The 22716-nt window shown below is 32.3% G+C and overlaps 1 protein-coding gene across 3 annotated transcripts in view; it reads right to left on the bottom strand.

The window, feature by feature from the left end:
• MBTPS2 (membrane bound transcription factor peptidase, site 2) overlaps nt 1-22716 on the bottom strand; it is a 41953-nt gene that overhangs the window by 12189 nt on the left and 7048 nt on the right. For all 3 annotated transcript variants that reach the window (XM_031959490.1, XM_031959491.1, XM_031959489.1), the window contains exons 4-9: nt 20268-20371; nt 19728-19855; nt 13254-13372; nt 11771-11951; nt 3231-3325; nt 450-645 (exon numbers count right to left, since the gene is read on the bottom strand). In XM_031959490.1, the coding sequence (XP_031815350.1) occupies nt 450-645; nt 3231-3325; nt 11771-11951; nt 13254-13372; nt 19728-19855; nt 20268-20371 (823 nt within the window). The remainder of the gene's footprint in view (nt 1-449; nt 646-3230; nt 3326-11770; nt 11952-13253; nt 13373-19727; nt 19856-20267; nt 20372-22716) is intronic.

Genomic DNA, 22716 nt, shown 5'->3' on the forward strand with positions numbered 1-22716 from the left:
AGAATGTAAAGCTCCATAAATTAGGTCTGTTTGATTTTTGTACTCACAGTGTTATCCTGTTCCATGTACTAGTTTCTTAAGTGTCTCTGAGGGGTTCCTGGGGGAACTAAATGAACTGGTGACTGTCCCACACTGCCAGCTAACACAAAAGACTCTATATTTGAAATGGATATATAGGAGAGCTACAGTTGGTGAAAAAAAGATTTTTTTCTCCCCTCTTCACTATTATATATAGTCCAAGGACCCAGAGAAAAATAGTCAAGCAAACATTCTAAGAATGCTTTTGGTTTGGTCACCTATATTTAGTTTGGCTTGCTTTGAATACATTCTCAGAGCACCTTTGAACAAAAAAAATTTGTTCATTTTAGAATAAAATCGGTGCAAAAGATTTTCCAAGAGTATTTGGGATTTCAGAGATTCTCTAAGGTCCTAACATAATAATTACTAACCTGTATACTGAAGATGCAGTGGATGTCCAACAAACAGCATGTCAATCTGAGGTGAGTGTTTCACTCTTATTAATCGAGTTTGATTTTCCAAAGATGGTATTACACACAAACTTGAAGTAAAGTCCTTTTGACAATCTGCATTACTTCGACAAACTTGATTGGCTTCAATTGTTTTCCGGGCTGGTAGACAGGCATGCTACAAATTAAATTTTAATTAGTCATAAAATCAAAAGCATTATATCTTAGGCATGAGTCATAATCATACCAATTATGTCTTGTTATAAAAACAAAAGTGATTCATTTTCAGGAAAAATGTAGCAAGTTATATTTTCTCATACTAGATGATATAGCACATCTTTTATCTTGATACTCTTTTGTGCCACAGGCCCCTTTGTTTCTTTTTTCAATAGTAGTTCAATTTTTCCAAATAAGATAGAGGCAAAGTTAGTTTTCAACATTCATCTTTGCAAAATCTTGTATTCTAAATTTTTCTTCCTCTCTCTCTCCTCCCCAAGACAGGAAGGAATTAAATATAGGTTAAACATGTGCAACTCTCCTAAGGAAATTTCCGTATTTGTTATGCCATGAAATAAAAAAGGAAAGGAAAAAAGGAAAAGAAACCATAAGAAAAAAAAAGCAACTGGCAAATAAAGAACAGTAACAAAAGGTAAAAATACTATGCTCTGATCCACATTCAGTCTTCATAGTTCCTTTTCTGGATGTAGATGGCCCTTTCCATCAAGTTTATTGAAATTGCTTTGAACTACCTCATTGTTGAGAGGCAAGAATAAGCCCCTTTGTAATTCTGTTAAAATCATGGCCACTTTTTTTTTTTTAATTCACAATTGAAGGAATACTATATTTCAATAAAAAATTAATAAAAATTAAAAAGGATTTTTTTTTCAGTTCCAAATTTAAACTACCTGACATCTATGGACTCCTTGCAATTCTGCAGACCTCCAGATTAAGAGCTTCTGCTTTTTAAGAATTTGTGATTGCATAGGTCTAGGCACTTCTTCAGGTTTTTTATCCTGTGCCTTTCACAGAAGCTCTACCCAACACATAGGAAAAATCTTCAGATTCTTTTAATACCCTAAAGATACAATTGTATCACGGTAGCTATCTTTCATTCTTCATATCTGACCAATTTATCTTGTTTCAGTAGTGATACTTATACATTTGATAATGTCTTTTATACCATAACTATTTTAACCTAAATGCTTCAGAAGCTGTAAAACAAACTCATTTCATAAATATAGAATGGTACCATTAGGTACCTAATTATGGGGAATATTCTTATTAAAGACATCAATCATCATTATTAACCAGTACTTTTTTCCTCTTGGTATCAGTTTAACTATCTGTTAAATAAGGGAATTAAAAAAAAAAAAAAGGAGTTGCAGTTTTAAAGTTCTGAAATTGCAAGTCTGGCCTATACAGAAATCATTTTGGTAAAATAAATTGGCATTTAATATGAGTATGTTCTTTGCCAATCAAAGGCCTTGGTAAGGCAGAGAAAATGAGCACCAGCTTAGTTAAGTTCAGAGATATTTATCATCCAGAAGTTTGAGCATTAAGTGATCAAAGATTTCAGTCACAATAATTTAGGAAGAATAGCTACTAAAATCATGCAATGTTATGCATCTGTGGAGGTGATAGAAGCCTGGATGCTTGTCATTCCTTCCCTTTCTAGTTTTCTCTAATGCAGCACACTATATTTTATCCAGGAATGTATTTTTACAAACATAGGGCTAGGGAACCATGTCAATCATATTTTGGTACAGTGGCTATCTAGGGTCTTCAAGACCATATCCCAGTTCCATACCTTATTTATTGGATTATTTATTCAGGTCTTCTAAGATAAATGATGTCAAACTCAAATAGAAACAGGAAACTAAACTGTATACAAGGATCCATCTGGGTTGAACATTAAACTTAGAAAACCACATATTATCATGTTTTGCTGTATTTTAAATTTATTTTGTTAAATAATTATATTTTAATTTGTTCCTAGCCCACTTGGGAGTGTTGCCCCTGAAACACTTCTGTCCCAAGGCACTGGGATCTGTTTACATTCAAGTCTTAGATGGCCAAAGACACTTATGCATTGCATCAGCATTGCGTAAAACTGCATAGCACAAAAATGTTTCTGATACCCCTGAAGCTCAAAATTAACATCTAATTAAAATATGATATCGTGCAAAGAGTACTGCATTTTTGACTAAATATTAAGTGACAAAAATGAAGTAATAGCAATAAAAATTCTATTTTAATTCTTCATGTTCATTTTATCCTTTAAACATTCCCAAAGATCCATGATTTCATCTGGGTGGATATTTTCTCCATCAGTGTAGATCACTAACTCTACTTTGTAGACGGTTTCATAAGATGCTATGGCAAAAAAAAAAAAAAAAAAATCATTTTATTGGTAGTCGGGCAGCTTTTCAGTGAGCAACAACTCTAAATTTAGGCAGGCTGGTTCTCTATCATCAAGGCTGAACTTGAATCCTTTTTTAGCTTAATGAGTCTGTACTAAGTTTGGGCTCCAATGACAAATTTTTGAAGAGTTGGAGTTACCTGCATTCTTCAACAAGGCATTACTCAACAAGATATTATTTTTATGAAGGTGACACATTTTAAAATAATCATATCTTTCATTAGTTTTTCCACTGTCATAGTCATTACTTTAGGTATTTTCTAACACTTAGTTCAAATTTTGTTTTTCCTTATTCTGTTTCTGCTAAGATAAATATTTATTAGTCCACTTCAGGGATTACTTACCAAATGAGTATCCACATTATTACTGTAGGAAAAGCAGATATCGGTGAGGCTGTTGTTGCTGCAACATTCAACTGTCCCATCAAGCCTTTTGTACACTACAGAAAGATATAATCAGTTACATGAAAAACACATTTATAATAAACTTCTTCAAGATTGAAAAGAGAAAGGGTTTTTATAAGTTAAAAGAACTAAATGGCTTCTAAAGTTGCTATATCATAATTTATATTTTAGCTTAATGATTTTTTATAGTCTAGTTTTGATAGTTTATTAATATTATGAGGTATATGCCCATTTTTCTAACTGATAAATAGGACTGATACCTAGGGTTTGGTTTAATTATAGAAATTTAATTATACTCTAAAGTCTCAGGATATTTTACCAAAATCACTCCCATATCACTCCCAATGAATTAACTAACAAGTCTTTATTGAATACTCATGTATCCATTATATAGTAGGTTTAATGTAATATAATTTTAAGTCTGATATGACGAGGCCACGTTCCATTGCATTTTTCCCATTAATTCTCTTGATATACTTGACCTTTTATTCTTCCTGATGAATTTTATTTTTTTTTTTAGTTCTTTAAAGTAATTTTTTAAGGGCAATTTGATTGGCATGGCACTGAATAAGTAGATTAATTTAGGTAGAACTGTCATTTTAAATATATTAGCTCGACCTACCCATGAGTAATTGATATTTTTCCAACTGTTTAGATTTAATTTTATTTGTGTTCAAGTGTTTTAGAATTGTGTTCATCTAGTCCCTGGTTTTGTCTTGGCAGATACAGCTCTAAATATTTTAGATTTTAAATGGGATATCTCTTTCGATTTCTTGCTGCTGGGCTTTTTTATTAACATATAGAAATGCTGATGATTTATGTGGGTTTATTTTATATCTTGCAACTTTGCTAAAGTTGTTAATTGTTTCAAGTAATTTTTTAGTTGTTTCTCTAAGATTCTCTAAATATATCATCATATCATATGCGAAGAGTGATAAGTTTTCTTCCTCATTACCTAATATAGTAGGTTCAATGTGTCTTGGACTTCATACATTCAAGTTTTCCCTAGCTCTAAGTACCATATTGCTGCTAAATTCAGAACATAGTAAAAGATAATGTCTAGGGACTATCTAAAACTATAGACATTATTACAAAAGTATGAAGAGATATACTATATTTGTTATGTTTAGTCTTAAAGTAAAGAAGGGACAAAAGGTGGAAGCTTCAAAGAGGCAGATTTAGATTCGATGTCTAGAAAAACTCATAAAGGTACAGTCCAAAAGTAGAAAAAGCTGCCCTAGGAAGTAGTGAAGCCCTTTAACTAGAGCTCTTTAAGCAAAGGTTGTATGACTAGTAGTCAGATCTGTTGGAGAGAGGATTCTTGTTCAGGTCAATTTGTCCTGAATGAGTTCTGAGGTCCCTTCGAATTCTTAGATCCTGTGAAGTCTGCCACTATTGCTCACCTTGGTTAACTTTCTCACAGGGGCCTACTTTGACTAAATTGAACTGTTTGCTGCCATTTATGTAGAAAGTCTCAGACACCATTTTTAGAATGATATGCTGAAGGGTAGACTGTTTATCTCCATGGATTTTTTTTCCCCAAATGTTCTTTGGTATAATACAAGTAGACATCAATTCCTCTTGGGACAATGTAAAAAAAGCTAGCTTGCTAGTCCACATGGGAAAAAGACATTTCACTTCATAAATGTTTAAAATTTCAAATGTATTAGATACAAAGGAGTAATCAGAATTTCAGATTTAATTAAAACTCAACATCCTCAGACTAACACTATATTTCAAGAAGAGAGCTCTATCTTTTATATGTATAATTCTTGGATTATGGTACAGTTTTAATGTCAGCCTAAACTATTATATAATTCAAGAATTTCTTTAATACCATCAACAAATGGTTTACTTCAATAGTTCTTGGCATTGCACAAAAATTCTGAGGTCTCCTAGAGTTTAATTTGGATACTTAAAACCTTTATAACTTTTGAGCTTAGTTTTTTCATCAGTAAAATGAGATGATTTGAAGGTGATTCTGAAGATTGTTTCTAGTTCTTTTATTTATGTGTATTAGATGTTGATATATATGATATCCAAATATATATATATGTAATATATATATGTAAAAGAAAATATTATGTAAGCTGTATTAGTAAATGAATATATGATTATATAAAATGACTAGGAGGAACCTTCAAAATCATCTAATTCAATACCTTTAATTAATAATGAAGAAATTGAGGTCCAAGACAGAGGTATTAAGTATTAGATCTGGGGAGACTAGAAGAGTTAAAATTTTCATGCTGACATAAAGCAGTTGTTAATGATACTGAATAGTCTCAGATTGTAACATGTTGGATTTTTACACTGATAAAAAAGCTAAACTTAGCATTTATAAAGAGAGCTTTACTCTTGAATATGTAATTTTGTTAAACTGAATTAGTAACATTTTAATTAAACAAGAAATGTAAATGGTCTAAGATTTAGGTCTTAGATGTGTCAGGATGTATACAAGGAAGCATGCTTGTACATGTGTGCAAGGATACACACAAACTCATTTTAAATGGAACACTTTGGAAAAACATTTTTTCCAGTCTTTCCCATCTATGTAGAGTAGTTCTTTCTCTGTAATGAAAACATAGTACAAAATACAGGTATATAGTAAGGCAATTCAGGCCAGTTAGTCATGTTCAGATTTTTCTGAGTATGACAATTGTCGTTTTAAATTTCCACTTTATTTTGACTGTTAAGACATGCTTTTTTTCCCTTTTAATTAATAACTAAAAATATAAGAATTTAAGGATGCTTAAAATACCTCTAGGACCCATGATTTTATCATTGTGGGTTAAGGCTAAAAAAAGAAAAAAAAAAAAGTGAGTGGGCAACCTTCTGACCACTAAATGCTCTGAACTTAAGTAGTCTAGTTCTCAAACAAAAGGCCTAGTGATCACCCTAGGATTGGACTCAAAACCATTTGCTCTTGAGAGGGTCTGTCAGAGTGTATACTAAGCTAAAATAATCTTTAGGAACCTTTACACTAAGATGAAATAAAGCATTCAAGTAGGATTTTAATGGAAGTTGTTGATGTTCACCTACTTGAAATTCTTATTGCAAATTCCTAAGTATCTATTGGCAGACATGTCTAGTATATGCCATGCTTACAATTACTTGATTAATTTTATCTACCACTCAATCCTCAAATACCAATCAATTATTAATTATTTACCAAGTATTTGTTATTTTCCAGGCTCTGTGCTAGGTTTTGAAGACACAAAGCAAAAACCAAATAGTCTATGCTTCCCAGGAACATACATTCTACAAAGAGGGACAGGTTGCATAAAACATATGTATACACAATAAATACATGTTTGTATAGGAAGAGAAGGAACTTTTGTTGAGATGATCAAGAAAGACTTCTTGTAGAAGGTGATGCTTGAGATGAGTATTGAAGGCAATAAGGAATTCTATAAGGTGATGGCAAGGAGGCAAATCAGTCTAAGTACAAGGAATGACCAATACATAGGCACTGAGATAGAAGGTAAAAGGTAAATAGAAGGTATATGAGAAATAGCAAGAACTAGAACTTGGAAATTGCAAGAAAGTAATGTATAATGAGGCTAGGGTTAAACTGGAGACAGATGTGAAGTGTTTTAAAAGGCAGTGAAGTTTATTCCTAGAGACAATAAGGATCTACTATATTTTATTGAGTATTATCAGATAGATCTATGCTTAAGACCTAAATTAATTTCCATCTAATAGTGAATAGGAATTGTAATGATATCTACCATTTTTCATTAACATGTTTCTTTTAAAAAACACACACACAAAAAATATTGATATAACTGTAGTCTCGGTATACTATATGTATGTGTGTATGCATGTACATATATGTATATACACATAAATGTGTGTTCTGGTTGGCAGAACTAAAACCAAGTAATCTAGCTAAAGTTAATTTAAAACCTCTAAAATAAGAGGTACCAGACATGTAATCCCTGAATTTTCTAGCTAATGTTACTTCATTCCTAAGAATGTCTAAAGATCATAAGCTGCTTAAGGACAGGGACTGCTTCATTTTTGCCTATGTATTCCAAGTATATAGCACAGTTCTTTGCACATGATAGGTACTTAATAAATACTTAAATGAATGGAAAGATAAATCTAATTCTATCCCAGGAAGTAAAAATTAAAATAGGACTGAAATGAGCCTTAGAATTATTCTTCCATCTATTTTGCCTGTGGAAAGTTATAATTTAATTTGGGTGATCTTTTTTGAAAAACAAAATTAATCAGGCCCATAATTCTATAGTAGGGTAAGTTTTAGTATTCTTAGCTCAAATATACTGCCTATGATTGTTTATTCGGAGATGATCTGGCTCACAATAAACTGAAGAAAATAAATGCTAATATCTATATATTATATATGCTAATATATATAACTCAGTATCATCACTGTTGCTTTATTCTATAAGGGCACATGTAACAAGATTTTCAAGGAAAAAAAAACTGTGCATTTATGTAAAGTACCAAGGAAATGCAGATGAAAGGAGATGTAAAAACAAGCCAATGTTAGCTGAAACGTGCTCAAATTTGTGTTAGATCACCTAATAGGCATTTCTTTATTGACATGGCATTTGAGATCCCAAATCAAAAAACTTTTAAGAAACAGAAATTATGCTACACATTCTTATACAAATTAAATCAAATGTCTATAAAACTAGGATGATACATTATTGGGACTTTCCTACCCCCATTTATTATGCACTGAAATACTCTCCAGATTTAGAGAAAATTTTGGTACTGGAACAACTAGTGATGCTTACAAGGGTTCAAGGAGTTTTAGTTTTATTAGTTCTAAAGTTAAGTTAGAATGGTTCTTGTTATGTTACTTCCTTTGGTAAAGATTAAGTTGGACGACATAATAGTCTTATCCCACTCCATTGAGGCATATGCCAAGGGTTCCCTCACCTCCTTTAGATGGGGATTAAGGTTGTCCAAGTGGGATACGTGAGATCTGACTCATAGCTTCAATTAGGGGTCTCAATTTTCTCCTTTAGTATTCAATCCCATTCTCCTTAAAATAGTAGGTTCATCGAGGCTGGATTTGCTGAATAAGTTGCCTTTTAGCCAACACAGTGCTTTCAAAAAAGAAAAAAGGAATTTAAACTCCATAAATATATGAAATGCAATGCCTTTCAAATAATGAAAAAGAGGGGAAAATGTAAACTATCTTCAAGATAAAAATACAACAAAAATTCAAAATCAATCAACCAAGAATTAGAATAGCATTTAACTTTCATTTCTATTCAAAATACTAAGTGGGAGATGAGTGTACAATCAAAACAGTGTCAAGAAGGGTTTTGCTAATTTACCAGCAGATCCTCAGGAATTTGGATCTAGATGCTAAGTTCAGGGGAAGAGTTTGCCTACTATTTGTTCTGCCCATAATAGATATAGAAAAGTCCTTTTGAGAAATTTTTTGTTTCAGAGATACACTGGAAGCTTTAGTCTACGACTGCTGAGAGGCAGTGTTAGAGATGTGGGTAGAGAGCTGGCTGCAGAGTTAAAAAGACATGGATTCAAGTCTCTTATAAAGACTGGCACTATCACTATGGTCAAATCACTCTCTAAGGCAAAATTGAAGAATGTGCATTGGTATGAGTTAAATTTCCTCTCTAGGATTTTCATGCATCAATGAAGTCACAGGTCTGGACTACAACAAACCCCAACAGACAACTTACAGAAGTGGCCCATCCAGAAACTCAATTTTCCCAAAATTTATTCTGAAATCGATAAATGAAAGACCAATGAAAATCCTCCCAGACCCAGCATTATATCATACCCCCAACTCCAAAAATCACTTGAGATTGGACTATTCTTTAAAGGGTAAGGGATGGCAATAATTAAGAGTAATATGATATTTAACCGAAATTAAGGGAGTAAAAATTAAGATAACAAGAAATTGATCTTAATAATTTTTATAAAATACATAGTTAGGTAAATTATTTACCTGAGCTTACTTATCAGAAATTTAACTTTCTCTGTAAGAATGCCTTTTAGATTAACCAAGTACTCTATAGCTTTTCATACAGGTCTCTTATTTTCTGTGGCCCAGTAATAGACATTTCTTTATTCAAAGTACTTAATTACTTCTATTTCCTACCTAAGGAAGACCAGAGTTTAGTAATTTGTATCAAACTAAGAAATAACAATCCATTTCCAATGTATCAACACAAAGAAATGGAGTGAGGGTGGGGATGAAAGAGTCAAGAAGAGAAATCAGGTAAGTTAGACAAACTAGGAAAATCAGTAATTCTTTCCATAGTAGCTTAATGAGTGGAAATATTATGACATATCATCCTCTCAATTTTATGTAACAATATTAAAATAAAAATTTAAAAAGCTTATTCTATATTTAATATAAATGACTTTTAGAAAAACAGCCTCTAATTTTTTCCTCTACTCACATTAAGAAATGACTTATAATTCATTTTATTGAAAAGGGCAGAAAATCTATTTTTAACCAAAATGTAGGTACAATGCTTATATGAGGCTTGTTTATTATTGCCTACTCATGTGACATGGAAATATATTTATTTCAGAATACAATTTTAAAGCCATTTATAGCTCTTAAAAGAATGGATTATATTTCTATAAATGAACTAATTATCTACATTTTTAAAAATAGATGGTTAAATTGCAACAAATGTTTATCAGAAACCACATAACGAGTAATGAAGCTGGTATTAAAATCCTAAGTGCTCCATGTTAAATACGAATACTGTCACCCAAAAGTAGATAAAATGATGTCTATAGAAATATTTTTTGATTTCAACTCTATATTTTTTTTTGAAAATTTTACACCAGAATGGCAAAATTATTACTCAAGCATTTGAACCATGAAAGTAATAAGGAAACTTTTTAGAAAGATTTCTGAGAAAATTCTTACCTAAATTCTATCTAATAAGAAAAGAGTTTTAATGCATTTGGCAATGCAGGCATCCTTATAAAACTTCTTATTAAGTTCAAAATTGGTCAGATTTATTATTAGATTATTAAGTCACTTGAGATTTCATAGTTTAAGATGGAGATGAATCACAGGAAAGCAAAGATGACAAAGGACTGAAAACAAAACTTCTGAACAAAGCTTGACATAACTAGTTATTTATCCAGTTATCTAAATATTAGAACAAAAGGGTAACTTAATAGTCTTCAGTTATTTGAATTTTAAAAGAATATGGTGTCCTTTTTTGATCACCTTTGAGTCTAGATTAAGAAAAATGTATTAAAATATCAACCTTAAAGAACTGTATTAGGCATAGGGAAAAACATCCTTATCATAGGGTATCTTTGTAATCAAGAATTTCTTTTTAAAGCTAAGCTTTCATCATTTATCTTGTTTTGTATAAGCTATAACTAGTAATATTATCATCTAATCTTTCATCTATAATATTGTTAATGTCACAAAATGCTTTTTAATATCCATTTTCTGATCTGATTCTCACAATCTCACAGATTAACAAGAGAGGTATTACATCATTTTGAAGATGTGAATACTGAAGTTCAGGAAAGTTAAGGGACTCATACAAAGTTATATAATTAATTATGGCAGATATAGGCTGGAACTCCAATCTCTAGATTTTATAGGACTGATTTTTAACCAAACTTCTCAAATTACTCCAAACTGCTTTTGCTTTAAAAGGAACATAAACGTCAATGTAGGATACTTCTTTCTAGCAACAAAGATACATGCTGTGTTCTTAACTCCTATAGCAAGATGGTCTCCTTCAGCTTTAGTCCACAATAGCTATGTGATCCTAAGAACCAGAGCAGTATCATCAAGACAGAGTTATCCCTATTACCCAAAAGACTATGGATGTGTGTATGCTCCTTCAAGCAGCAAACATCGCAATAGAGTGGACAAAGTTGGGGAGTCAGAAAATCAGGGCTTGCTTCTCTGCCTTGGCACTTACTAACTGTATGAGAAATTATTTTATTCATCTAGGCGTTGCTTCTTAATGTGTAAAATGAGGATAAAATACCCACTTTGCCAAGATCATAAAGTTGCTGAAAATTTCCCATAATAATTGTGAATAAACTTTTGTGAGTTATAAAGAACTGTAAAAACTGATTGCTACTCTCTGCATAGCCACTATTCATATTGTTAGGCCTTAAGATAATGATTATTTGTCTAAGTTTTGATACGTTTTTGACAGAGGCAATATTAAGTTCAACTTTTTTATTCTAGTTTCCTTATCACTGTTGACTATACATACATATCTTTGAAAGTATAGGGAAGTAACTTTAGAAATTTCAAGATTTAAGAATGAAATAGAAAAATTCAACAGAAGGTTGAAATGGATTTATGAAAAAGAAAGTTTGGATGGCACTATCAAATTTAGTAGAGAAAGACCACAAGAATTTTTTTTTAATTCAGTGCTACTGAGTTTTAAGAAATCTATCTTTGAACAAAGAAACCTTAAAGAAATTATATGCTTAACATTACGAGTTTATTATATTCAGCATATACACACCTCTGGCTGGGAAGCTTAACTGTTGCAAAGTTGCTGAAGTTATACAGTAACCAATCTGTGGTTCCTGTGAAATGATCCCTAAACAGGAATTCCAATCTTCCACTTTATGAACTGAACAGTCCTGTAGCTGGGTGACTAGGTCTCCCACAAAGAGACCTCTGGGTCCATTAGCAGGTGAATCCTTAAGAATAAGAATGGGGAGGAGAGTTTAGGGGGAGGGAAAGAAAAACAGGTTGGAAATAATCCTTAAAAGTATTTTCACTTTACTCCATTTACATATAACATGTGAAATCAATTTCTAAGTACCATAAATATATAGTACTTAAAGAAAGATGAGTTAATTTATCTGGAATATTTTTGTTACTACAGAAAATTTGAGGATTAATTTTAATCGAAGAATATTTTTATTTAAATCAATATTAGACTTTTTAGCAACATCAAATATATTTAATATGATGTAGTAGTAAACTGAAAAGTTTTATCTAACTATAATTTGTACACATTATACAATTGTTTTTATGAAAGGACAAGTGCCTTTTTTTTTTTTTAAATACATGTCCAAACAGTTATTTTGCTGTACAAAAAGAATCGGACTTTGAAATGGTGTACAATTAGCCTGTGAAGGAAATCAAAAATGCAGGAGGACAAAAATAGAGGGATTGGGAATGGTTCATAGTCATCTTCCAGAGTTCTTTCCCTGGGTGTAGCTGGTTCAATTCATTACTGCTCTATTGGAACTGATGGTTCATTTCATTGTCGAAGAGGGCCACAGGACAAGTGCTTTTAAAAAACGATAGCTTTTCATTTTTCCAAATACAGACAAAGATAGTTTTCAATATGCACCTTTGCAAAACCTTGTGTTCCAAATTTTTCTTCTTCCCTCTCCCCTATCCTTTCCCCCTAGGACAATGTTTTAAAACTCTTTAACATTTTTCAATAGATATAAATTTTAAGATTTTTTTCCTTTTGATTAAACTTTCTATGATTCACTGATCATTATCTGTCTGGAAATTATTTTTTTTTTTTTTTCCACCTAGAACCTAAACAAAACTTTAATATAAACACGTATAGTATTTTTTGAATTTAGGGAATTAACTTGCCCTCCATTAAATCTACCATAAAACAAGTTTCAGTTTAATTTCTTTATTCCTTAAGAATCATCATATTTGAAAAATTTAGCCACAAATTTAAACAAAGAGAAATCATCTATGTTCATCAACAAACAAAAGGCACCACATTCTACCTTTGATGATTCTATAAGTTTGTCTGTCTGAAAAAAAAAAAAAAATCTGTTGTTTTACATAGAGTAATTTGCTAGAACTATAAGGCATGGAGCAATTTCTCTTGAACAAAACTGAGTCTTCTGTACATAAGGATATATAGAGAATTATTATTCACATTAAAGAATATGATACTACATAAAGGTTGGCAGAATCTTTGTTGCTGCTGCTATTAATTAAACAATCTGCCTGATTGGTCTTACCTCAGTGACATCAAGGATAAGGGCCCCAACTCCAGTGTAGTAAAGTGGGAAAAGAATTACAGGTAGCAGAAAGAGAGCCACAAGACTTAAAACACCAAGTACAAAATTGTGCCAGACACCTGAAAAGAAAGTAAAATCTATGAATATGTGCAGACAACAGTGAAATGTACACCATCTTAAGAGACATCTTGATTGCGTTATACAAGTTATTGCAAGTGAAATAATTTTGAGAAACTGATCTATCTCCTTATTTCTTTTTTTAAAGTATACTTATTTAAAACTTAAATGTAAAAGAAGAAAAAATAACATAGAAAAAGAAAGAAAAAAAAATTGTCATGTGCCCAGCAGATCAGGAAGAATTTAAAACATATCATGATAAATTTCCATTTCAAGAAAGAAAATACAATAAAAGACATTATATTCATGACTGTCTATCTTTTCTTTGCTGCCTTGTAGGTTTTCTTTTGTTCTCTTCTGTGTAATTCATTCTTTTTTTCCCCTTTCCTTGTCTTCCCTCTCCTCCCTGAAACAGGTTACAATTAATCAGATATGTTTATGCTTACATATATACATACATGCATATGTGTGTGTGTATATATATATATATATATATATATATATATATATATATACTTGTACACTTACTATATCTGTATCTATCCATCCATACACTTACATATATACATATGTAGACATACACATACACATCTAAAACAATATCAATATCACTGACATATAATGTAGTCCTCCCTTAATTCAATCTTTAAGTTTGACTTTGAAATCAAAGATTACTAACCCTACTTTTTTTCCCCAATAAATTCTACTACTGATCATTATTGTGTTTGTATATGGTTTCCTTTCCCTGCTAATTCTTCTACTTTAGTTCTACTCCTTAACTTACTTTGCTATTATTAAGCTTTCCATGGATCCCTCCTTTATCTTCAGCTTTTCCCTCCATCTTTATCAAAGATGATAAATTATTCCCATTATTCTATACATCTTATTCCTTTCCAGTTAATCTACACACCCTTTTTTGTCCTACCTTATCCCATTCCCTCCTACCTTATTTCTTATAGAATTTGGAAAAGGTATACCTCTTTAAACCATTCCCAATGTTAGGTTTTCTGAACTACCAGCCTTCCTTTCCCAACTAATTCTTCTGTTTCAGCTCTTGCTCTCCCACCTCATTCATATAGCATAATTATGATTTTTACCTTCTCCTAGATGGTTTTGCTTTTTAGCTCGGCTCTATCCCAATCTTTCTTTTGGACCACCTAATTAGTGTCAGTCTTTGACATATGCATAAAACAAATAATTTGTCCTTATTGAGTCCTTTGAAATTAATCTTTGACATTAGCTCTTATTTGTTAAATTTTCATCAAATTCAGGTTCAGACAAAATCATAAAAATCTGAGAGTTCACTGAATGTCAATTTTTTTGTTCAATATAATATTTAATTTTACTGGATATGATCATTTCAGCTGCAACTCTAGCTCTTTTGATTGTCAATATTTGGTATTCTAGGGCCTGATAAAAATAATAATTTTATCATTAGCTACTAATAAATTCTGTATAATTCTAATTGTAGCTCCAGCATATTTAATTATTTTTGTTTGTTTCTTGTAAAATTTTCTCTTTGATCTGGGGATTTCAAGATTTAGCAATAATGTTCCTAAGTGAGTAGTGATGTTCCTATAAATTTTTTTTTTGTTTTGCTGAAACAATTGGGGTTAAGTGGCTTGCCGAGGGTCACACAGATAGGAAGTGTTAAGTGTCTAAGACCAGATTTGAACTCAGGTCCTCCTGACTTCAGGGCTGGTGCTCTATCCACTGTGCCACCTAGCTGCCTCCCCTCCCCCCCAATATAGTTTCTTGTGGGATCCTTTCTCTTTGATGTAGTAATCAGTGGATTTTTTTTTTCTATTTCTACTTTTTCCTCTTGTTTTTTTACTTCAGGACAATTTTCCTTAATCATTTCTTGCATTATTGTGTCAAAGTTCTTTTTTGGTCATAGCTTTCAGGTAGTCTTAATTATTCTTATGTTTTCTTGACATGTTCTCCAGATCTGTTGTTTTTCTTTTTTTTTTTATTATAGCTTTTTATTTACAAAACATATGCATGGGTAGTTTTTCAACACTGACTCTTGCAAAATCTTCTGTTCCAACTTTCCCCCTCCTTCCTACCCTCTCTCCTAGATGGCAGGTAGTCCAATACATGTTAAATATATTAAAGTATATGTTAAATACAATATATGTATACATATTTATACAGTTATCTTGATGCTCAAGAAAGATCGGATCTATAAAGAAGGTAAAAAAAAATCTGAGAAGGAAAACAAAAATGCAAGCAAACAATAACAGAAAGAGTGGAAATGCTATGTTGTGGTCCACACTCATTTCCCATAGTTCTCTCTTGGGGTGTAGCCAATTCTCTTCATTACTGAACAACTGGAACTGATTTGGTTCATCTCATTGTTGAAGAGAGCCATGTCCATCAGAATTGATCATCATATAGTACTGTTGTTGAAGTATATAATGATCTCCTGGTTCTGTTCATTTCACTTAGCATCAGTTCACATAAGTCTCTCCAGACCTCTCTGAAATCATCCTGCTGGTCATTTCTTACAGAACAATAGTATTCCATAACATTCATATACCATAATTTATTCAGCCATTCTCCAATTGATGGGCATATATTCAATTTCCAGTTTCTACCACTACACAAAGAGCTGTCCCAAACATTTTTGCACATATGGGTCTCTTTCCCTTCTTTAAGACCTCTATGGAATATAAGCTTAGTAGAAACACTGCTGGGTCAAAGGGTATGCACAGTTTGATAACTTTTTGAGCATAGTTCCAAATTGCTCTCCCAAAATGGTTGGATCCATTCACAATTCCAACAATGTATCAGTGTCCCAGTTTTCTCACATCTTTTCCTGTCACCTTAGCCAATATGACAGGTGTGTAGTGGTATCTCAGTGTTGTTTTTCTTAAAAGATGTTTCACTTTCTCTTCCATATTTTCCTTCTTTATATGTTGTTTTGTTATTTCTTAGTCTCTTAAAGCTTTTCTAACTTCCCTTTGCTCAATTCTAATTTTCAAAGAGTCATTTTCTTCTTTAAGAGTCTGGATCTCCCTTTCTAGTTGGTTGATTTTCTTTTGATAATCTTTTTTTCAGATTAAAAAAAAAAATTTTCCTTAATTTCTCTAATTCACTTAAAAAATTTTTTTTTTGAGTTCTTCTATAAATTCTTTTGAGGCAGGTAATGTTTCTTAAATTTTTTTTTAATTAAAGTTTTTTATTTTCACAAAACATGCATAATTTTCAACATTCACCCTTGCAAAACATTGTGTTTCAAATTTTTTCTCTCCTTTCCCCTACTACTTCCCCTAGATGGCAAGTAATCCAATATATGTTAAACATGTGTAACTCTTCTATACATATTTCCACAATTATAATGCTGTACAAGAAAAATCAGATCAAAAAGGAAAAAAATGAGGAAGAAAACAAAATGCAAGCAAACAACAAAAAGAGTGAAAATGCTATGTTGTGATCTACACTCAGTCCCCACAGTTCTCTCTCTGGGTGCAAATGAATCTCTCCATCATAAGACCACTGGAACTGGCCTGAATCACCTCGCTGTTGAAAAGAGCCATGTCTGTCAGAATTGATCATTATATAATCTTGTTGCTGTGTACAATGTTCTTCTGTGTCTACTCACTTCCTTAGCATCAGTTCACCTAAGTCTCTCCAGACCTCTCTGAAATCATGGCAGGTAATCATTTAAAATGTCACTGTTTGGGGTAGGGGAGGCGCACTTTTTACTTCAGTATCTTCCTTTGAAGATGAAACTTGTATTCCTTATTCCCATAGTAACTTTCTATGACTGGGTTCTTTCTCCTTTGTCTGCTAATTTTTAAAAAAGGAATAACTTATAGGGGCAGTTAGATGGAGCAGTGGATAGGGCAGTGGCCATGAAGTCAGGTGGACCCGAGTTCAAATCCACTCATGGCATTTAAGACTTCTTAGCTGTGTGACCCTGGGCAAGTCATTTAATTCCAATTTGGTCTCAGCAAAAAAAACAAAACCAACAAAACTTATTAGTGTAATCATCCTAGTTCTGAGGTAGAGGGTGGGGAATGGTGCCTCTGGCTTCACTTCAGTTTTCTCCTCTGACCTAGAACCCAAACCAAGAGCTCCACTCTCCTGCAAATGCCCAAGCCAGTAGCTATCCTGCTTTACTGCTTCTGCACTCACTGGGTATGTTGATTCTTTTCTGCTCAGGAAGTTGACATTGACAGACTCCTCTGAAGGTGATTTCTAATTCTTATAGAGGTAAGATGATCGAGCAATGCAGGAGAAGTGTTTAACTTATTTGTAAATAAATAAAATTAGGCAGCCTTTTTTATGTAGTATATCTTCTACTTTCACCATTATCTTTTCAAATTTATTTTCTTGTACTCAAAACTCCTCCCTAACTTCCCAAAAGAGAAGGACTGATTAACTAATCAATCAACAAGTATTTATTAAATATGTGCCAGGCACTATGCTAAGTCATGTGGATACAAATGAAATAGTGCCTCCTTGCAATGAGCTTATATTTTAATGGAGTAGATAAATATATCAGCTATACATTATATATGTATAATGTGTATATATATATATATATCTACATAATATATATGTAAAAATATAAAGCTTATATTTGTACATATGTATATGTATGTGTACATATGTACTTTTTTTTTTTTTTTTACTATTCTGTATACAAAGATATTCATTATCAAATTAAAACATAATTTGGTTTGGGAGTATACAAGGAGAGACGGGACTAGAAAACAGGGTAGTCATGAAAACCTTCACATAGAAGACTGTCTGAACTGGATCTTAAGAGAAGTGAGGGATTCTGGGAGAAGGAGGAAAGGAAGGAACATATGCAAGGTATGCACAAAAGCAAATGCAAACGCACACAGAAGATGGGAGGCTCATATGGGGCACAGAAAGAAGGTCAGTTTGACTGGATTACAGAGTGAGGGAGGGAGAGTCAAGTTCAATAAGGTCAGAAAGGTAGGCTGGGGCCAGGTTGAGTAAGGCTTTAGAAGTTTAAAAAAGGGGTTTTTATTTTGCTCTAGAGGCAACAGCAATCTAATAGAATTCACTAAGGATGGGAATTACATGGTTAGATCTATGCTTAAGGAAAATTACTTTGGCAGCAGCCTAGAGTGGCAAGACACCTGACGTAGGGGGTCCAACTAGGATGTTGCAGTAAATATTTGCTTCAACCTTGGAGCAAAATTTACAAACTCCTCAGTTAACAATACCTTATGATAATTTAAAAATTAACAAGGGATTTAGATTGATTTATAATGGTCGGGAATGTAATTCCTAGTATGGAGACTCTGCTGACACAGATTAGCAATCTTAATTTGCATAATTATAGTCTTCCAAAATTTGCTAAGCTATTAAGTGTCTGAGGCAGGATTTGACTCTAGGCTTTGCTGACTCCAAAGTCAACTCTCTACATTATGATGCTTTTCACATTCACACACATACACACACACACACACACACACACACACGCACGCACACACGCATGTGCGCGCAAAAACCAGGAGGGATAGAAGCAATTTTAGTGAACTACATTAGAAGCAACTGGCTTGACCTAGAGATCAATGCTAGCCTCAAACATTTCCCAGCTATATCATTTTGGGCAAGTCACTTAACTGGTTTGCCACATTTTCCTCATCTGTAAAACAGGAATAATAATAACACCTACCTTGCAAGGCTGTTGTGAGGATAAAAGATAATATTTGCAAAGCATTTTGCAAACCTTAAAGCACTACTGAAATACTAATTAACATCATCATTATTATTATATCACTCATTCATTCAATCAATAAACATTTGAGTGCCTACTATCATATCACTATTAGGTACTATGTTAAGCACTAAGGATACAAAAGAGGCAAAAGAGAGTCTATACCTTAAGAAACTCACAATCCAATATCATCATCATTATTCTTATTAATAAACTAAAAACCAAAATTAGCATGATAGACATGAATCATTTAAATAATTTACAATGCAGAGGCATCCATTTAAATCTCTAAGGTTCTAATTTATATATCCAGATTGACAAATTGCAGGTTATAATTTAGCAAGTAAGCACATTCTGTAATTTACAATACTCTTCTGGCTTATATAAGAGCATTTCAATGCACCATGAAAATCAACTTATAACCCTAACCAAATATTGGCACAAATGAATAGTTTATTTTTTAGGTTCAAGTCATATTTAATTTTCTTACCAACTTTTCCCACTGACAGCAGTAATATTTGTTGTATGATATAGACAATCATTAAGAAACAAATTCTGAAAAAGACATGATTTTTTTCATTTGTGATGCTGTAAGAGATAGATACAAAATGAACTCATAAAGTTGATATTTAAAGGAAAAATTTCAAATCACTTACCTGCACAGAATATTCTTAACTGTTGGACTGGAGATATAAGTTGCAAATGAGTAGTGAATAGATCAACAAATGCTCCAGGATAAACAATGAAGATAAAAATTCCAAATCCATTAAATCGAACTTGTTCTCTAAGAAACAGAAAAAGGATTAAGAATTTAGTAATGTTATTTCAATTCACAAATCAAGAACTAATACTAAGCTTCTATATACAAATTTAAACTTTTGCTAAAAATTCCCTTTTACCTTAAGAAGTTCTCAATTTTTGTTCTTATCATTAGCACAAAAAACTGAAGGTAATCTATGTGAAAGGCAAACTAAAAGGGACTGCCAATTTTTATAAAAGCATTAGATCTAGCTTAATTATCTAATAAGATAACATTCTGTAAAAGGGCAATTTTAAAATGTAACAAAAGACTGTAAGTTGAATTTTCCATTTAAAAATTGTTATAAATTAACAATTAAGCAATTAACTTTAAAATAATAGTTCTTTTAAAAGCTTTGCTAACATAAAATAGAGAAGAAAAAGTCTGATTACATTACCGGATAGCTGCCACCCCATGGCCAATTTCATGTATGACACCACTAATAAGGATTGCAGTAAAGAAATAGGTCAGTTGGCTGACAGGTAAATTTACACCAGGAACCTGTTCAAGCAAACAACAAAACACATAGTAGCATATCAAGTGATTAAAAAAAAAAAAAAGTTATTTTAAGTTGTTCCTACCTCAGTTTATCATCATCATCATACTGTCATGGCCATATAGCTAAAATAGGCATGAAAATAAATGGCGGTTTTTCATTTCTACTACAAATTTTATTTATTTAAAATTTTAATCGATCAACAAGCAGTTATTGATAGTTTACAATATGCCAGACATTACTAAGCCCTGGGGTTATAAAGATAAATTAAAAAATAGTCCTGGGCCTCAAGATACTTTTGATGTGCTTAATATGTGCCAGAAACCATGGTTACAATAACAAAAAAAAGAAATGGTCCCTGTACTCAAGGAGCTTCTCTATTTGAAGGGTACAACATATTTGCTGTGTGTGTGTGTGTGTGTGTGTGTGTGCATATACCATGGTAAAATTAGTATAAATAATCATCCCTAATGTATGTGCTTTGTAAAATTATAATTAAGATTCTCATTTACAAGTGGTTTCTCTATGTAAAGATCACTGATATCCTGGCTCTCTTCCAATCTGCTCAAAGAAACTATATGTAATGCAGAAAAGGACCTGTTGGGAAAATCAACAATGGCACAAAAGTGGACCAAGGTGGCCAGACAACAAGAGTGGTCCTTCCAGGTTGCCTGCCTATAAAGAAGGTGTTACTTGAATTTATTTATTTACTTTATTTTGTGCTCTAAATTGATTTGTTTCTTTACTTTCAACACGCATTGTGCTTTATGAATCATGTTGGGAGAGAAAAATCAGAACAGAAGGAAAAAACCATGGAAGAGAAAAAAAAAAAAAAGCAAAAAAGAAATGAACATAGCATGTGTTGATTTACATTCAAGCATCATAGTTCTTTTTTCTGGATGTAGATGGCATTTTCTATCCAAAGTCTATTGGGATTGCCTTGGATTTCTTTCCATTTCTACTTTGTTGTAAAGCCTAAAATCTTATCAATTGGAGATTCTTTTAATGAATTATTTGAAAAGAATATTAGTGATGTATCTTTTTTATATCACCTCCATTTCCAAAATCAAGCTATCCCAAAAGTCTTGGTGCAGTTTTATTATTAAAGCTTAAAGTATCTAGAAAGAAGATGTTAAAAAACAAAACAAAACAAAACAGAAAGATGATAGGTGAAGATGATACAAAAAATGCTGTAAGAATTTAAAATTGCACTAAGATTTGTGAGATGCCCTGCATCTCTCTCCCACTTTCTACCTTCTCCTAATCCAAAACATCAGTCAAGATATGTAATATTCTACAACAATAGTCCTTCTTTAATCTCCTCTTTTGGTCAAGCTTGATCATTATATTTATGATTACAGCATTAGAACTGAAAAGGACAACAAAGGTCATTTAATCCAGCCTCTTGATTAAATGGAGGAATTGAGGCTCAATGAGATTAAATTACTTGCCCAAGGTCACCCAACTACTGAAAGTATAGCCAAAAATCTAATCCCAGGTTTTCTAGGTCCAAATCCAGATACCTTTTCCATGGTACAAAATGTACATTTGGTTTGTTGTTACTGTTCTTTCCATTTTCATTGCCAGAGTTCTGTCTGTGTGTGTATTATTCTCCTGATTCCATGGCATCCTTTTAGACATGTTAATACCCATGGAAGGATTAATGGGCTCTGTCATTCATTTATCACTATAAATTAGTTCAATTAAGTTTCTTTAATATTAACATTTGGCTAAGATCAAATATGGCTAAAGAATGAAGATTTTTGATTGGCAAGACGGAAAAGAAGCTAATTACAAAGTTTAGAGGGCTAGGAAAAACCTGGGCTACATTAGCAACCTTGAAGTAGTACCATGACATTGGGTGCCTGGGGATAACGACTCTAAGAAAAAGATTGATAAGGGAAGGCAGGAAGATGAATGTTCTCAAACTTTCTTTCTGGATCAACTAGGCCATATTTTCTTTTACTGAGAGATAAGCATACACTTGTGACAATATAAAAACAACAGCTGGCAAGTCATAATATTTAGCTGCCCAGCACCTAATTTGACCCTTCCTATGGTCTGTCTGTGCCAGGAGCACACTAGGTATTAGTTGTACTAGATTACTAATCTCTAAACAAGTTAGAACCCCAAATGCTTATTCAGTAATAAAACTAGTCTAATTCCACAAAGCATTAGAAAGTAAGTAGAAAACATATTCTTGCAGTTTCAGAAATTTAATCTAATTCTGCAGATAAGACATTTAAATATATCAATAAAAAAAATAAAAATACACAGGGATCTCAGGTCAGCCTAGAAGTTGTCCAAATATAGATCTAGCAATACAAGGAAATGTTTTAGCTAACTCAAT

Source organism: Sarcophilus harrisii, chromosome 3 (assembly GCF_902635505.1).
Source record: "Sarcophilus harrisii chromosome 3, mSarHar1.11, whole genome shotgun sequence".
NCBI classification, from domain to species: domain Eukaryota; kingdom Metazoa; phylum Chordata; class Mammalia; order Dasyuromorphia; family Dasyuridae; genus Sarcophilus; species Sarcophilus harrisii.